Raw genomic sequence first — 17,922 nt, forward strand, 5'->3', positions numbered from 1 at the left:
CTATAAGCTTTAAGATTAGCTTAATTAGATAATAAATAAAAAAATAATACAGTATATATAAAAAATAAAATATATATATATATATATATTATATATATATTTATATATATATTATATATATATATTTCTTTAATTTTAAATTTATCATTAAAATAATAAGTTTAATTATGTAAAGATGGAATAATAAAAAGAAATAAATCAAAAATTTTAATAAATTAAAAATTAGAGAAATGAATAAAAAGTATATATGTCTTTATTAAAAAATGTTATTTAATAAGAAAAAAATCTTGAAAAAGTCAAAGTTTAAAAAATATCTCAAATAAATGATATGTCTGTAAAAGAATAGTATGATCATTATACATATAGAAATCAAATTAAATGCAAATAAATATAAAACCAAAGAGAAGCTACAAGATATAAAATTTAAATGTATAAACAATAAAAAATAGATTAAGTTCGTAAATAGAATTATATGTAAATTAATTAATCTGATAAAACAATTTCTTTAGCAGAAACTTATATTTCTATATTAAAATAAGAAGAAACAAAAATTAATCAAATGTTAAAATAATCTAAAAATGAAAATATCAATTTTAAGTCAGAAATAGGAGTTATTTTGAATAGTATTAAAAATAAAAGTGTCTATAGAAATTCCAGTTTACATACAGTTAAATAAAATAATTTTTAGTTTGAATTAAATGCTAATAATAATAAATATATAAGGTCATCCTCTAATTATGTTAATATTAGTAATAAAAATATAAATTTATGAATTTTTTATATAAAAAGATAATTTTTTTGACAAATAATTAATAATAATTTATATTTTTTATTATATAATTAAATATTATAGAATATTTTTAAATAATATTAATAATTATATTAATTAATTTTATAATTTTTGTTATATTAAAATAAATATCTATTTAATTATACAATAAAAGTAAAAATTTATTTATTAAATTTTATTATATTTTTTTTTTTTCTAGAATATATTAATTTTTTTTTAATAAAAATTAATAAAACTTTTTATATAAATATAAATATAATATTTTATAAAAGAATAAATAGATATATATATATATACTAATAAAAATAATATCATAATTAAAATAATTAAATAAATCATTAAAATAATTCATTTAATTAATAAAAAACAAAAATATTTCATATTAAAAAAATATTTTAAAATTAATCACAAGAAATATTACATTCAATTAATAAAAAGAACAATATAATTAGAAATCATTTTTTCCAATATTGTTATATGAATTAATATAATAAATAAATATAATTATTTATCAATAAAAATTCTTTATATATATTAAATTCAATCAAAATAAAATCGCAATGCTCTTTTCATTTAAAAATGATGTTATTAAAACAAAAATTCAGGATGTTCCAAGTCAATATGTTAAGGAGTGATTAATTATTAAATGCTTTATTATTATTCTGGTTTACCAAAATTATCAATAATTTAAAATATTTTCTTAAATTTCGACATATTCCAATTAACAGAAATAAATAAAGCCTAACATTCCGTATATATAATTCCTTAATTATCCTCTACAATAGCCTTAAGGAATATTTTTTTCCCCTAAATTTTTTCTATTGAACATTTAATAATATACTCCTATTAAACTTTCATTGGTTTCTTGTAATTTATATTTAAATTAGCTGTAACACAAGGCTACAAACCATTAGATAAAGTGGCTAAATATCCAAATAAATTATCCAATAAAGTAGCTTAGAAGCCCCCATGTACTATATTATTATGTCCTTAAACTGATTTATTAGCCGAGAAAATACAAGTAAGTTTACATTGTGAAATTTTTTCTTAGTTTATAATATTTTCATCGTTTTCATTATTTTTTTTAAATATATTATCTAAGAATTCCAAAGGAAAAAATATTTTGTAATGAAGAAATCCATTATTTTCTTTCAAAATAAGCTTTTCAAGAAATTATTCATTATTAAAATAGCTTAGGTATTTATCATAAAATTTAGGGTATATAAATTTGTTTTCTTCTAAGTATTTTTAGAAAGCAGGCTCGTTTGAGTTTATAGTTTCATTTAAGTTAATATATTTTATATTTAAAAAATATGAAAAAGATGAACCAGCTAAAAAAGCGACTGAATATTTTAAGGTTTTTTTAAAAAATGGCATTTTTATGTTATTATTATATATAAAAAAAAATTAATATATACATATTAAATTAATCAATTAAATCCATAAATAAATATTATTAAATTTTACAATATATTAATAAAAATTTTCTAATTATAATTTAAACAAAAATAATATAAAATAATTTGAGTTATGGATTTTATTATAATTTATTATATCTTATTTTATATATGCCTTATTTTCGGATAAAAACTAAAATATATATATATATATAAATAATATATTTATTTTTACTAAAATTTAATTATATATAAAATTTAAAATATAAAAACTAAATTTAACTAATAAAAATAGAATCTTTTATTTTTTTAGAAAAAAGTCTTTACATATGTTATAATTTTTTTTTTTTTATTAATAAATATATTTTTATATATGTGTTATAAAAATAGAATATATATAGTTTATTAAATCTAATAAAAATATCATAATAAATTATTTTAAATAAATATAAATAACGATACTAATATATTGCTTATCTTGATAAGATTACAATATTTAAAACATAAATAAAAATATTAATTTTTTTTTGAAAAACAAAATTATAAAAAAAATCAAAAATAATAAAAATAAAAATAATAAGACATATTTATCATATAAAAATAAAATGGAATTTAAACCAAATCAAAATAATAATATATAAGAAACAATTCCCCCAGAATCCCTAATAATATTATTTTTATTCGCCAGTTTAGGCCTATCAGCTTTAATCCGTGAAATAAACAAAAAAACAGGAATTCCATACGCCCCAATGTTATTTGTAATGGGTATAATAGTTGGAAAACTAGCCGACAATATGGGTATAATAGGTGAATCAATAAATAATATTAAAAACATAAACCCTTAAGGCATTTTAATGATATTTCTTCCTATTTTAATATTTGAAAGTGGCTTTAATAGTGATTGGCATTCCTTTAAGAAACAATCAGGTTAAATATTTCTTTTAGTATTTCCTTGTGTATTTCTTTCAGCCTTATTTATTCTTATATCTATAAAAATAATACTATAATACGACGATACATATTATTCGTGGAAAGGAGCTTTTATGTTCGGATCTATTCTTTCTTGCACAGACACAGTTTAAATATTAGCTTTATTAAAAGAAGTCGGAGCCATAAAAAAATTCAAGTCTTTAGTTGAAGGTGAAAGTCTTTTAAATTACGGAACTTCAATTATTTTATATGAAATTTCAACTAAATTATTTAAAAATGAAGTACATTAAGATATATATATATACGTATTTATTATATTATATTTTTTTTAAGAATATGAATATTTTTGAAATTTTGAAATTGTTTTTTACATTGTTTTTTGGTGGAATTTTTTTGGGAATTTTTATTGGAGTTATAGGTTAATTTTGGATCAAAAAAATACATAATGATCCTATTTTAACTGTAAATGTGACTTTTATTTCATGTTATTTATGTTATTTTTTTGCCGAAAATATAGATTTTGGTTTCTAAATTTCAGGTGTAATGTCTTTAGTGTCTTTAGGTTTATTTTTATCTATTTTTGCTAAACCAAAAATTTCTTTAGAAGAGGAAAAAGTAGTCCTCATTTTTTGGAAATATGTGGTTTTTGCAGCTGAATCTGTCATTTTTTTGCTCGCGGGAATTCTTATAGGAGTTTAAGTTTTGACAGATAGTTCCCTTTTGTATGATATAAACGGTTAGTAGATCAATGATAAGTAAACTATTATCTTCGGGGACTACTTTAGACTATTTGGTCTTTATTTTTGTATGCTTTTTAGTAGATTTGCATCTATTACGTGTGTTGTGAGATGGTTGAAGAAATGGGGCTACGGGATCACGTGGAAGGAGGTTTATATGCTTAGTTTTGGTGGATTAAGGGGAGCTGTGGGTATATCCTTTGCCATTATAGTTGCAAATGATGATTATTATCCTTAGAAATTTCGAGATATTGTACTTTTCGATATGGCAGGGAATGCGATTTTAAGCTTGATTATAAATGGGACTATTACAGGTCCTTTAATTAAGGGTTTAGGCCTATGTGTGAATTATAATATAAGGGAAAAAGTGTATTTAGGATTTTTATAGAACCTTAAATTAGAGAGTGAGAGGAAGATTTAATTTCTGAAAGGAAATTCTTACTTGAAAATGGTAAATTGGAATATTTTAAAAGACTTAGTTGGTTTAGAAGATTTTCATTTGAAAATTAAGTAAATTTAAGAAGAAGTTCAAAAAAGGGAAAAAGAAGAAGCCTTAGCTAAAAAATTAATTGGAAAAAACGAAATAGTTTAAATTGAAATGGTAGAAAACTTATTTTCGACAAAAGATTAATAAAATTTATAATAACAATATGAGCTTTTAGAAAATAGTGATAATGAAGAAAGCTCGGAAATTCAAAATTTAGATAAAGACAAGATTATTGAAGCAAGAAATAGATTTTTATTAGCCTTAAAAGGTATTTATTGGATTTAATATGAAAAACATTAATGTAGTTCTAGTACTTTATTACTTCTTTTAGAAAGCGTAAACTGGGATTTAGATGCTTAAAATGAAAGTATGAATAGTTGGGAGTTTTTATATAATTATTTCCATAATCCATATTATATATAGATACTTTTTTAATTATAAGTAGTTCCTTTTTTCAGAAATAAAACATCCAATCTACTTTTTAATTAAATTGCATTTATATATGATGTAGTTACTACTTATATAGAAGCTCATGAGACTGTAGAAGAAATTTAGAAAGAATTTCCTATATCAGATTAAATAAAGGGCTTGATTTCAAAGGAAAGCTTAAATAATAGAACTTCTGGTCATCAATATATAGTTGATTATATTAAAATCTCTTTTCCGGAAATTAAGAAATAAACTTAAACGAAAAAAGCTGCTTTTTCTCTACTTGAAAAATAAATGAAATTAATTTAGGATTCAGTTAGATTTGGTCATATAGATGATAAATAATTTCTAGAGTAAAAAAAAAATATCGAATAATTACAAATTTAGCTTGAAAATATACAACCTTCATGGAAATTGCCTCCAAAGAAATAATTTCTGATAGAATTTGTCCCTTTTTTTTAGAAAATACCGGAAAAAATTCTCGATAAAATAATAGAATAAAGTACCGAAATAATCATAGAAAAAGACTAATATATAATAAAAGAAGGTTAAAAAGCTAAATTTTTATATATAATTACAAGAGGCTGTGCCACAGAAACATGTTCTAAGACATTCTATACATATAACGAAAAAAAAACAGTTTCTGATGTACTTTTTCATTACTAATTAGTACTTTAAAATATGAGATATGTTAGTTCTTGTATGGCAGATGCTGTAGTATACGTTTTAGCCTTTCCACTTGAACCTTTATAAAAGGTGGCAAAGTTTAATTTGGAAATTGAAGAACTTGTTTGGTAGTAAAGTCTTAGAGGACTTTCATAAATGTTTTATGATTAACTTTAACCTTTGGGAAATTTAAATAAATAAATGTGTGATGAAGTTATTTAGAATTCTTTTATTAAAAAATATACGTAATAATATAATAAAAACAGATAAATAAATATTATTTTTATTATAGTTCTAAGTAAATTATCGATTGCTTTAACGGTGGAGTACTTTTAAAAGGAATTGTAAAAGGTAGAGATATATAAAATGAATTTGTAAATAAATTAAAAAATGTAAATAATATTTAAAATATTGGAAAATAAAATACATATAAAGTAATACTAATTTAAAATATAAATATAATAATAGAATATATATATATTATTATATATTTATATTTACATATATATATATATATTTATTATTTTTATATTTTTTATATATTAATAATAAATTTTTTAGTCTTTTAAATTTTTTAAACCTGGATAAGTAAAATAATTATTAACTGATAAAAAATGTATATTTATGCATTTTAAAAATGAATGTGAAATAATAAAAAATATTTTTTAAAACTATGAATATATATCTAATTATTCATATATTTAATAAATATAAAATAAAAAATAAAAACTATAAAACATATATGTTTCTTAATATAAATAAAGATTTGCTGGTGTAAGAAATCCTTAAATAACAAGTTTAAACCTAAATAAATATTTCAAAGTTGAAAAAGAAGAAGATAATTTATAACAAATATAATAATCAAATTCTTTGTTATAAAAAGTAGAATCTAAATAAAAACTTTAGATAGATTAATTACAAGAAAATGAAGATAAAGACGAAAAATAAGAAAATATTGAATAAAAAAGAGAAAGTACACATATATATAATAAATTTGACTTAGTTTTTGCTATAAATCCAAATAATATATGAAATTTAAACATTATTTTATTTTGAATTTTATTTTATATAAAAAATAAACAACTTTATATGAAATACATATTATATCTCTTTATATAGTTTTCATTTTTTCTTTTTAGTTTTCTTTTTTTTGTCTTACTTTTCTACTTATTTTTCTTCATCAGCTTTTTTTTATTCTTCTTCATAATCATCATCATCTTCATTATCAGAATTTTTTTGTTTTTTTTTATTTTTTTTGTCTTCTATTTTCTCTTCTTATTTTTCTTCTTTTTATTCTTCTAATTCAACAACGTCATCATCAGAATTTTTTTTTTTTTCTTTCTTTTTTTATTTCTTAAATCCTGGTTTCTACATCTCTTTTTCAATAATTTTATTATCATATTATTCATTACTAACTAAATTCTTCATTTCGACAAATTCTTACGGATCATCTTCATCTTATTTTTTTTTCTCGTCCTTTTTTTTCTTAAAAACATCTTTAACATTCGTAAACTAAAAAAAAATAAAAAATAAATAAATTTATATATAAATATAAAAATAAAAAATGAGTAAATATATAAAAAAAATTATAAATATATATATATATATATATATATATATATATATATGTATATATTTATATATTTTTATTTATATATATACTAATTTTGAAAATTTTCCTGCTGGACTTCCATTATTTTTATTTTTTTAATTTTCCTCATCTTAATCACTTTCACTACTATTACTATCTCCTTCACTGCTTTTATCTTCTTCTGGTGTTTCATAATTATCACCTTGTTCTTTTCTTTTTCTTCTTCTTTCTAATTTTTCAATCATTTTTTTTTCTTTTTCTTCTTTTTTTTATTTTTTTTTTAGATTTTTTTATATTCTATCAACTTTTCTTTTTATTTTTTTTTCATTTTCAGTTAAATCTTTATCTTATTTATCTAAAAGTCTTTTATTTAAATTAAAAAATTCAGGATCTGCCTAAAAAAGCATTAAATCTTCCCTTTCTTCATCAGCCCTTCTTTCAGCATAACTTCTCCACTAATAAGTTATCCCAATAAAAGCCACGACAATAATTAAAGCAAAATAAAGGTAAAACATAGAAGGAACAGACGAAATATTCCCATATTTTATATCTTTTGCAATCTAAAGTTCATTCGGAAAGCTTCCTAATATCCATCCAAAAGGTCTTACAATAGCATATGCGCCAACTACTCCAGTACACACCATTACGCAGTGTTTGTAAAAACAACACGATAAAACACCCATTAAAACTGCTAAAACAGCTATCGTAAGCCACAGTACAATGAAGTTATTTGTCAATTATATTTTGTATAAAATCGCATTATTTAACAATAAAGCTATAACTACACCTAACCACATCCCGAGACAAAAAAAACCTATCTTAGGTATCGTTATAGTAACATATCCTACCAAAACACCAAATAAAACTGCAATAATAAGACTTGCATAGACCATAACAGACTCACTATCATATCTAATAACAAATTCTCCCATTATAGCAGTCAAAATACCAAATCCTGAAAAATATCCAACTACAAATAATGTTGGTTTAAATATTCTCAAACCAAAAAAACACTCAATTACACCGATAATAACAAATACAATAGTAAATATAATCTAAAAAAAAATATTAAATTAAATAAAAAAATATATTAAATAAATAAATAAATAAATATATATATATATATATATATATATATATATATATATATCTTTTTTTATATAAATATATATATATAATAAAGGTTTATACCTATTTATCAGACAATATTTACCACATTTTAGATACTTGTAAAATAGGGCATCCATATTATGAACGCGCTTTAAATGAATATATATTTTTATTGCCTTTTTCATCTGTCAGTAATTGCCAACCATCAATAACTATATTTTGTTTTTCTTATTTATCGCATTAAATCACAAATTCTATTCCATATCTTATTTTAGAATCATCTTCACTGTCATCTAATATTCTACGATTTCCTTAAATATTTTAACCATCTTATTAATTAAGATTATTTTAAGGAAGAACAACAGCAGGTCTAGCGGGACTAGGAACTCCATATAAATCACCATGAAATAGACTATAAACAACTCCTTTTTATGGTTTATTTTCATCAATAAATTTATACGAATAATATTAGAATTCAGAATTACTTGCTAAGTTTCTACATTCTACATTATTTTCGATTCTTTCAAAAAAAATATTCGCGTAAGTTTTTACAGTTTTATCCTTATTATCTTAGCCTACTTTTTTTTAATCTGATGAACATAGGTTTTATTTAACTCTTGTACAAAAATTAAAATTTAATGTCCCTATTATTTCAACATTTTATGCATTAGATTACTAATTTTCTTATTATGAATAATTTCCACCATTTATAGGCATTCTATATTGATAATCATTAGTATTTTCTAATAGACTTAAGGTAAAATATGTGTCCCAACCGAATAATTAGTGACATACGGTACCTTTTTAGAATGTTTAGTTTATTAAAGTTAGTAATATGAGAATTATTTTAATGATAAATTACATTTATCTGTTTTAATAATTATATTTCCTTTTTTTCTAATATTTATTTAGGTTTTAAAGTCAAAATATTTATTAAAATTATTTTCTTATTTTTTGATTTTTTATATATTTTTTTTTTAAATTAAATTTTTTATTACAAATAATTTATAAGCTCATTATATATATAAAAATCTATTCATAAATATAATATATAAATAAAAATTTATTTATAAATAAAAAATATTATAGATATAATTTAAAATTAATAATAAATAATAATAATTTAATAGAAAAATAATTTTTATATTATTAATATAAATATATATATATATGTATATGTATTATTTTTAAATATAATATTTAAAAAGCATATTAAAATATAAATATTTCATTATTAATATCTTTATATTTAATTCAATATTTTTTAAGATTAGATTTATATTTATTTAACTTAATTTTAATAATTCTATAAAAAAATAATAAATAAAACTTTATAAATAATAAACCTATTCGATTTCTTTAAATTTATTATTTAAAATGTCCTGAAGTTAATTTATATCAACTTCAGCCTATTATTTTATAGTTTAATACCCATCTAATTCTTAATACATACATTAAAGTTAATCAAAAGACCCTTCTAATTCATCTATAAGATTTTTAAGATTTGGAAGTATTTCATTTTCTACATAACAAGTATTATCTAAAATTTTAATCTCAATTTGTAATTTATATTAAATAATTTAATTAATTTTATGAATTCTTTACTAAAAAATATTGTTTAAATGTTTAAATATTTAAAATATTAAATTTATATATATGAATATATATATATATATATATATATATATATATATATATATACATATTATAAATTTATTTACTTAATGCTAATTAAATAATAAATCAAAAAATTATTATTTTCTATCTTTAATTACTCCTTATAAGCATTCTTTTCCATAATTTTTTTCTTGCTACTAAAAATACTAAATATTATTATCATAATATTACTAAAATATTATTTCAGATTATTTATGTACATTATTTTCTAAATTAGCATTTAAGCATTATATTTCTTGATTTATTTATTTTATTTATATTTACATTTATTCGATTAATTACTATATATATAATTTGCTTTATTCATTTTGATTATTTTTTTCGTTTTATTAATATTCTTAATTCTCCTACATATTCTAATTAATATCTAATATTTTATTTTTAAGTTCTTGTACTTTATTTATATATTCGTATTCCTCTGGATAATTAATCATATATTGATCTAAATATTATTCCATTTCTTCTTTTTATGCTAATAATTCAGCTCTCTATATTAATTTTCCATTTAATTCTTCTTTTAAGAATGATTTAGTTTCTAAATCCTATATAAATAAAAAATAATATATATATAAAAATATATATATATATATATATATTACTTGATTTCTCTATTCTTATAACAAAACAAGATTTTAGATAAATTCTTCATATTAAATTGTAACTTCTTGATACATTTTAACTAATTAATTGTTTTTTTATCAAATTCTTCTTTAATTTCTTGAATTTTTTTATCTTTATGTATTTTCAACATTTATTCTTATTTTTTTAAGCTTTATTTATAAACAATTTTTTTATTCATTTTTTTTTGGTTTTTTTTGGTTTTTTTTTTTACGTCTCAAATTAATATTACAAATCCTGCATTAATTTCGGATTTTAATCTTTTTAATAATTTTTTATTAATATTTTTTATATATTTTATACTTTAATTTTATTGCTATTAATAAAATCTATTGTCCATTTTTTCGTTTATATATTTATTTTATTCTATATGATATATATATATATATATATATATATTTTTTTTACCCTAAATATATTTTTTATTAGATTAAAATTATAAAATTATAAATATTATTTATTATATAAATAATTATAATATTAATATATATTTTATAAAATCTATTAAATATTTTATAATAAATAATTAAATAATAAACCCTTCCTTCCCCCCTCTCTCTTTTTCAATGAATAAATAAATATATATTAAAAAAAACAAAAATTCAATTTATTATTATTTAAAATACACTTCAATAATCCTATTACTAAACCTCCCTATATTAATTATTCCTTTCCTCATCAATCATCCTATTCGGATGAAAGAAAATACAAATCGAAAACACCATTAAGCAAGCAAAAACAATAGAAACAATCCAAAAAATCATTCCAAATAAAGTCCCATAGATTTAAATCTACACAATCCCACTTTCAAAGCAACTTTTATCACTTTTTGGAGCTCCCCTATTAGAGTCTGAAAAAACATAAATAGGATAAGGATCACAAACTCCACTGCAATCAAAAAAATTTTCTATAGACCCTAAAAGTGACGAAATTTCTCTCCCATTATTTTCCATTCTATATATATATATATTCTCATATATATTTATTATTTATTTTACTATAAATCAGATAACATTTATTCATATTAAGGACATTACATAACATTATGATATTCACTATTTTCGTCATAATCGATTTTACTAAAAAGTGGGTTTTTTTTATATTCGTTTACATTTTATATACTACATTTGCATTCTTTAGTTCCAAATAATTAAGTTGCCTTTATGAATTATCTCTAATAAGGAAAAATAACTTCTGATCTTTTACATGCCCTTGTATCAGTTTCATAATAGGTCGTTGCTTGTAAAATTACTATGAATGAAATTGCAAATATAATACAGTATATGAATATTAAACATGTTCCGAATATAAAAAAGCCTTATATAATATCGTTTCGGAAGTATTTTTGGTAAAAATAACCTATAAGGTAATAAATTAGGAGAAATATACCAGCTAAAAACCGGAATGTGTATAAAAAATACAAACCATCGAATTATTAAGTAACATTCTTTATTAAAGATATTATTAATAGTATAAATCCTAAAATTAATTAACTTATTCCAATATAAAGTATTCCTTTTAATGAATAATGAATAAAATTTCTTAAAAAATCGATTTTAAGTAATAATTTCATTTCTTTGTTTATTTTTTTAAATAAATAAATTTTTATAAAAACATATTTTTTATTTTTTATTTTTAATTTTTTTTTTTTTTTTCAAAAAAGATTAAAAACATAAAAAAATCGTTTTCGATTTAAATCGTATTTAATATAATTATATAAAACGATTATTTTTCTTAAAAAAAAAAAAAAAAAAAAAAAAAAGTATATTGAATTTATTATATAAAAAATAAAATAAAATAAAATTCAATTTTCATTTTCAAAAATATCCCTTAAATCATTTAAAGTGATTTTTCCTTATTTATCAGCCCTAATATTTAGGCATTCTTCTAATATACTAATATCTTTTTAATCCAAATCAGCATATCCTAAAACTGAAAAAACTTTTTGAAGTCTTCCCATATCAATAGCCCCTGTTTTATTAGGATCTAAAAGGTTAAAAGCCTCTTATAAAGGATCAAAGTTCTCTAATTCATTTTATTTTAATAATTCAAAAAGTTCTTTTGATTTTATTTCTGCTTTTCCCTGTGTTAAAGCTGGAATTTCATTAAGAGGAAAATTAGGGTTTAAAACAGGAATTTTCTTTTTTAATTCCTAAAGGGATATTTTTGACCCTTAATTTTTTTCGTCTAATATTTTAAAGGCTTTTTCAATATCTTCTAAAGATATTTTTACGCCTTCAACTTTTTCCTTTTCAGCAGGAAAATTTAGATCTATTTATATTTTTAAAAATAAAAAAAATAATTATTTTAAGTTTAACTTATAAGGCCTGCATCTTCTAAAGCTTTGAAGTTTACCATTTCTTTATTTTTAAAAGGAGACATCTATTTTAAAGGAGAAAGTTTTCCCGATAATTCTAATTACATTTATGCTTTTTAAAATTAAATAAGAGTTTTTTATAACTCTTTATAATCTAAGCCTTATGTTAAATTAATTGCTGATTATGTAATATTTTATTTATTTTTTTAATTTGATAAGTTTTTTGATTGCTGTTATTATTAAGTTTATTTTTCCATTTTTTTTTTAAATTTTTATATTATATTTTTTAGTAATAGTTATAAATAATAATTTATATATTATAAAAATAATAATTATTATAAATATTAAAATAAAATTAATAATATATTCATAATTCAATATTTTTTTTATTAATATAATAATAAAATTTATAGTTATTTTTTTTTTATATATTTAAAAAAAAGATTTTTATATTTTAATTAACTTATATATAATTATATTTTTTTGTGTATATATAAGACTTAAATTATTCATAATTCCTTAACTATAATGGTTTATTAGTTAGAATCATTAAAAATTTCATGTATTTGTTTATTTTTAAGTTAAATTAAACTTAAATTAGAAAATGTTTAAACTAAATCAAAATAACTGTTATCATTTTCAAATTAAATATTATCATGTGATTATACAAAATCAAACAAAATCTAAAATAAATATATATATATATATATAAATATATATAAATATATATATATATTTATATATTAATATATATTTATATTAATATATACAAATATTTTATATTATTAATATATATTTTTTTATTATCAATTTTTTATTATTATTTTATTATTATATTTTATATTTATTACTAAAATTTATTCATTTTTTAAAAATCTTCTAATAACTCTACTTCCATTTGGAAATCTAAATGCAAAAGTTATTGCTTAACTATTGTTCTAATCAGGTTCTATCGGTAATTAATTTTTTTTATATTCTTTTGTTTATTAGATTTTTTATAATTATTCTTTTTTTTATTATTCTTTTAATATTTATTCTTATTATAATTATTATTTAATTAAAAGCTTTTGTTATTCGATTTCTTCTGCTTCTTTAAATGCTTGTTCCTATTATTATCTTAATATTCTATCTTATTAAATTTACAATTATATTAGCAATTATTATTATTATTATTATTATTATTATTATTATTAAAGAATTTAATCTTATAAAATATTTAAATTTATATTTTGATAATTATTATTAGTTTCTATTTAATATGTAATATTTTAATTTATGTTGCCTAAATGTTAGTTTTCTTAATCCATATAATAATTATTATTAATTGAACTCATTCTTATTTTATCATCTTCCTATATTTTGATTAAATATTGAGCTTTTAATACTTTTAAGATTTCTAGAATTTCATTTTAATCATTTTCAATTTTCTTTAATAATAATAAAGAATTAATATAAAAAAATAATAGTTTATACAGCTTTTCCTATTAATTCAGGTTTCTCATATAAACTTTTTTTAAATACTGCAAAACAAGGATAATCAGAAGGAGAAATAAATTCTTCTATATCTTATATAGTTTATGCTTCAGGTATTAATCCTAATAAAAAGAAGTTTTTATTCTATATTTTTTTTTTTTTTATTTAAAAATAAAAATAAAGTAAATAATAATTATTTTTTTATTCTACAACAAAAGTTCTTATCTAAGAATTATTTAATATATTTTTAATATTTATATTATTTTCTTAATAGATAAATAATAATAATGGATTTTTTTTTAATTAGCTTATTCTAAATTCTAAAAAAAATAAAAAGTTTATAAAAATAAAAAAGTTATACTTCTTTAAATTATCCATTTTTAAAATTAAAAGAATATGCGCAATTCTCATATTCTTTGTATATTTTACTTTTAAATTATTCACCTCCTTTTGTTTCTCCTCTGATAAATAATGGGACAAATGTTATCCATAAATTCTTTAATATTTATTAAACATATGTCACATAATATATAAATTATTGAAAAAAATCTTTTTAAGAATTTTATTTTTTAATTTTATGAACTCTTTGTACTAGTTAACTTATTATTAAAAGGGATTTAAATTTATTTAATTATTTATAGGTATTTCTATTGTATATATATAATTAATTCTAAATATATTTTATTTATTTATATTTTGTATAAAAACCAATGCTATTGTTTTATTCAAGTAAATTTTATTCTTAATCATGATTTTTGAAAAATAAAGTAATCGCATTCTTTTATTTTTATAAATATTTATATATTATAATTTATTTTCTTTTAGTAAAAACATTCATATTAAAGTTTGTTTGCTCCATATAATTTATAGCTGAATTAATATCTTCCATAGCAGTTATTTATAAAAAGTTCATTACTTAGTTTTTTTAGTCATCATTTAGTTAATCAAATTTATCATCCATATTAAAAAAAAAATATTATAATAAAATATTATTATTTAAATTAAATATTATTTATAAAATTATTAATTTTTTTAAATATATAAATGTATTATAATATTTATATTTATATTTATATATAAAATAAATAAATATATATATATATGTATATTATATTTTATTAATTATTTAAATTAAATTTGTAAATAAATATTTATTGTAAAAATAATTTGTGTGATATATAAAAAAACATAAATACCTTAAAAAAAAATATTAATAAAATAAAATTGAATTATTATAATATTTTAAATTTTTTTTTTCAAACATAATATTTTCATAAACTTAAGAATTTCTTTTATTTACTGCATTTAGATTTGAATGAAAGTCCTTTTGACATTTATACTAAACCAACGTTATTAGGTTTTCCTTAAGGAACTTAGAAAACGAAACCTTATTCTATATATGCACAACTATTAGCCTTGAAAATAAGTTATCTGATTTCACCAGGGAAGTTTTTATGGTTATAGCTTTATCCAACAAAGATTTAATAGAAATCATTATGATCATGTTTAATATTTTCGAAGACTTTAATAACAGGTAATTTTCTTTCTATTTATGTATATAAGTAGGCCTTTTGTAATTAGAAGGAGTAACCGAAATAAACATAAATCCATCTATCTTAATCACAATCTTCGAAAGGAATATTATGATAGTAGTTAGTATTAGAAGTGTTCAAATCATAAGTAGAGAAATGCATTATATTTCCAATAACCATGAATGCTAATACTCTGTCTCCGGGCTTTTCGTGATCACTTTCTTCGAATTTTCTAGTAGAAGTTAAATGGAAACCAGTGGCCCATTCTTTATTTTCGACTTCTGAAGAAACCTTGAAGTAACCTTCGACTGAGTAAGCTGAAATTTTATCACATTCGATATCTAAGGTTTTAGTTAAAGGACTCTATTCGAATTAGTAGAAGAAAGTTTCTTAAATAAGGATTGTATCAGAAATACATTCTTCAATTTTAATAATTTCAATTGAGGGATCTTCAGGTACAGGTACTACAGGGTCAGTAGGAATAGTTACTGGAGTTTATGGATGAGTAGGAGGCTATTTTTAAATTAAATATAATTAATAAATTTAAATATAAATATATCTATATTTACAATAGTAGGAGGAACAGTAGGGACATTAGTATTTGGGACAGTAACCTTTTAACAAGTTTCAGAACTTTTGAAAGATTCTTAATAAGCACCAGATCCGACATAGAAGGAAACATTTTTGATTTCACCAGGAAAGTTTCTGGAATTAAAAGATTAACCAACGAAAAGGTGATATACTGAAGAATCTTAATGAATAGCATTTTCGAGTATAAATTCAGATTATTTGAATCCGAAATCAATTAAACCGTATACTTTATTTAAAAGAGGAGAGAAAGCGTGATATACTTATATCCATTTTCCTTCGGTTCTACGAGAATCAAAGTTAACTTCAGATATGGCGACAACATTTTCGGAGTTAATGTCGTAAGTAGAAAATATTAATTTATTTCCATGTATTTAAAGAGCTAAAACTCTGTCACCAAATGAAGAAGAGTCTTCGGGGTTTTAGTTGGAGTTCAAGTGATATATAGTAGCAATATCATTTCTATCAATATTTTTACTTAATCGGAATTTTAATTATATGGCAAATTCTTATTCATTATTGAATTAGTTAGTCCATGATCTAAAAACAGGTTAGGGTTCAGGACTATTGTAATCAAATTATTTTACTTTTAAAATATCTTCACAAAGTTATATGTGCACACTAGGGGTTGGTGTTTTTGGCGATTCAGTAGGTTCTGTGATTGTGGGTTTAGTAGGTTCTGTGATTGTGGGTTTAGTAGGTTCTGTGATTGTGGGTTTAGTAGGTTCTGTGATTGTGGGTTTAGTAGGTTCTGTGATTGTGGGTTTAGTAGGTTCTGTGATTGTGGGTTTAGTAGGTTCAACGGGTACTGTAGGTACTGTTATTGTTTTAGTAGGTACTGTAGGTTTAGTAGGTTCTGTGATTGTGGGTTTAGTAGGTTCTGTGATTGTGGGTTTAGTAGGTTCTGTGGTTGTGGGTTTAGTAGGTTCTGTGATTGTGGGTTTAGTAGGTTCAACGGGTACTGTAGGTACTGTTATTGTTTTAGTAGGTACTGTAGGTTTAGTAGGTTCTGTGATTGTGGGTTTAGTAGGTTCTGTGATTGTGGGTTTAGTAGGTTCTGTGATTGTGGGTTTAGTAGGTTCTGTGATTGTGGGTTTAGTAGGTTCTGTGATTGTGGGTTTAGTAGGTTCTGTAATTGTGGGTTTAGTAGGTTCAACGGGTACTGTAGGTACTGTTATTGTTTTAGTAGGTACTGTAGGTTTAGTAGGTTCTGTGATTGTGGGTTTAGTAGGTTCTGTGATTGTGGGTTTAGTAGGTTCTGTGATTGTGGGTTTAGTAGGTTCTGTGATTGTGGGTTTAGTAGGTTCTGTGATTGTGGGTTTAGTAGGTTCTGTGATTGTGGGTTTAGTAGGTTCTGTGATTGTGGGTTTAGTAGGTTCAACGGGTACTGTAGGTACTGTTATTGTTTTAGTAGGTACTGTAGGTTTAGTAGGTTCTGTGATTGTGGGTTTAGTAGGTTCTGTGATTGTGGGTTTAGTAGGTTCTGTGATTGTGGGTTTAGTAGGTTCTGTGATTGTGGGTTTAGTAGGTTCTGTGATTGTGGGTTTAGTAGGTTCTGTGATTGTGGGTTTAGTAGGTTC

General features: G+C 20.2%; 4 protein-coding genes across 4 annotated transcripts, besides 43 other annotated features; 1 reads left to right on the plus strand and 3 right to left on the minus strand. All coding sequences in view use genetic code 6, as the record gives it.

Moving 5' to 3' along the window:
• Nucleotides 1–31: 31 nt before the first annotated feature.
• Nucleotides 32–86: a microsatellite.
• Nucleotides 36–82: a microsatellite.
• Nucleotides 39–80: a microsatellite.
• Nucleotides 70–125: a microsatellite.
• A 2,592-nt stretch (nt 126–2,717) lies between these two features.
• Nucleotides 2,718–2,763: a microsatellite.
• Nucleotides 2,730–2,764: a microsatellite.
• Nucleotides 2,730–2,767: a microsatellite.
• Nucleotides 2,768–2,792: 25 nt separating this feature from the next.
• IMG5_132480 (sodium hydrogen exchanger family protein, putative) lies at nt 2,793–6,263 on the plus strand (the record flags this gene model as incomplete). The annotated part of the gene is made up of 5 exons (XM_004031965.1): nt 2,793–3,398; nt 3,451–5,681; nt 5,729–5,810; nt 5,998–6,024; nt 6,201–6,263. 5 exons carry the CDS (start codon nt 2,793–2,795, stop codon nt 6,261–6,263), a joined length of 3,009 nt encoding a protein of 1,002 aa, XP_004032013.1.
• Nucleotides 5,906–5,953: a microsatellite.
• Nucleotides 6,264–6,558: 295 nt separating the features above from the next.
• IMG5_132490 (hypothetical protein) lies at nt 6,559–9,109 on the minus strand (the record flags this gene model as incomplete). The annotated part of the gene is made up of 3 exons (XM_004031966.1): nt 8,219–9,109; nt 7,099–8,082; nt 6,559–6,948 (listed from the first exon to the last, which is right to left on the minus strand). Exons 1-3 carry the CDS (start codon nt 8,999–9,001, stop codon nt 6,559–6,561), a joined length of 2,157 nt encoding a protein of 718 aa, XP_004032014.1. The 5' UTR covers nt 9,002–9,109.
• Nucleotides 6,690–6,737: a microsatellite.
• Nucleotides 6,978–7,064: a microsatellite.
• Nucleotides 6,982–7,035: a microsatellite.
• Nucleotides 7,024–7,097: a microsatellite.
• Nucleotides 7,273–7,307: a microsatellite.
• Nucleotides 8,074–8,140: a microsatellite.
• Nucleotides 8,084–8,136: a microsatellite.
• Nucleotides 8,097–8,140: a microsatellite.
• Nucleotides 8,138–8,204: a microsatellite.
• Nucleotides 9,110–9,154: 45 nt separating the features above from the next.
• Nucleotides 9,155–9,213: a microsatellite.
• Nucleotides 9,185–9,253: a microsatellite.
• A 533-nt stretch (nt 9,254–9,786) lies between these two features.
• Nucleotides 9,787–9,847: a microsatellite.
• A 111-nt stretch (nt 9,848–9,958) lies between these two features.
• Nucleotides 9,959–10,007: a microsatellite.
• A 350-nt stretch (nt 10,008–10,357) lies between these two features.
• Nucleotides 10,358–10,403: a microsatellite.
• Nucleotides 10,375–10,410: a microsatellite.
• A 203-nt stretch (nt 10,411–10,613) lies between these two features.
• Nucleotides 10,614–10,641: a microsatellite.
• A 158-nt stretch (nt 10,642–10,799) lies between these two features.
• Nucleotides 10,800–10,831: a microsatellite.
• A 16-nt stretch (nt 10,832–10,847) lies between these two features.
• Nucleotides 10,848–10,924: a microsatellite.
• Nucleotides 10,905–10,953: a microsatellite.
• Nucleotides 10,954–12,048: 1,095 nt separating this feature from the next.
• Nucleotides 12,049–12,087: a microsatellite.
• Nucleotides 12,088–12,168: 81 nt separating this feature from the next.
• Nucleotides 12,169–12,194: a microsatellite.
• Nucleotides 12,195–12,236: 42 nt separating this feature from the next.
• Nucleotides 12,237–12,790, minus strand: IMG5_132500 (hypothetical protein; the record flags this gene model as incomplete). The annotated part of the gene is made up of 2 exons (XM_004031967.1): nt 12,237–12,703; nt 12,751–12,790. The coding sequence occupies 2 exons, from the start codon at nt 12,788–12,790 to the stop codon at nt 12,237–12,239; spliced, it is 507 nt and encodes a 168-aa protein (XP_004032015.1).
• A 255-nt stretch (nt 12,791–13,045) lies between these two features.
• Nucleotides 13,046–13,093: a microsatellite.
• Nucleotides 13,050–13,107: a microsatellite.
• A 260-nt stretch (nt 13,108–13,367) lies between these two features.
• Nucleotides 13,368–13,407: a microsatellite.
• Nucleotides 13,408–13,441: 34 nt separating this feature from the next.
• Nucleotides 13,442–13,518: a microsatellite.
• Nucleotides 13,446–13,545: a microsatellite.
• Nucleotides 13,476–13,555: a microsatellite.
• Nucleotides 13,523–13,591: a microsatellite.
• Nucleotides 13,541–13,594: a microsatellite.
• Nucleotides 13,595–13,707: 113 nt separating this feature from the next.
• Nucleotides 13,708–13,788: a microsatellite.
• Nucleotides 13,742–13,800: a microsatellite.
• A 105-nt stretch (nt 13,801–13,905) lies between these two features.
• Nucleotides 13,906–13,942: a microsatellite.
• A 1,254-nt stretch (nt 13,943–15,196) lies between these two features.
• Nucleotides 15,197–15,245: a microsatellite.
• A 116-nt stretch (nt 15,246–15,361) lies between these two features.
• IMG5_132510 (induced during granule regeneration 1, putative) lies at nt 15,362–17,897 on the minus strand (the record flags this gene model as incomplete). The annotated part of the gene is made up of 2 exons (XM_004031968.1): nt 15,362–16,267; nt 16,324–17,897. Coding segments are annotated over 2 exons (2,346 nt in total), but the record flags the coding sequence as incomplete, so codon positions are not given.
• Nucleotides 16,990–17,922: a microsatellite.
• Nucleotides 17,081–17,399: a microsatellite.

This window comes from Ichthyophthirius multifiliis, assembly GCF_000220395.1.
Source record: "Ichthyophthirius multifiliis unplaced genomic scaffold scaff_1120509251033, whole genome shotgun sequence".
Classification (NCBI taxonomy): Eukaryota; Ciliophora; class Oligohymenophorea; order Hymenostomatida; genus Ichthyophthirius; species Ichthyophthirius multifiliis.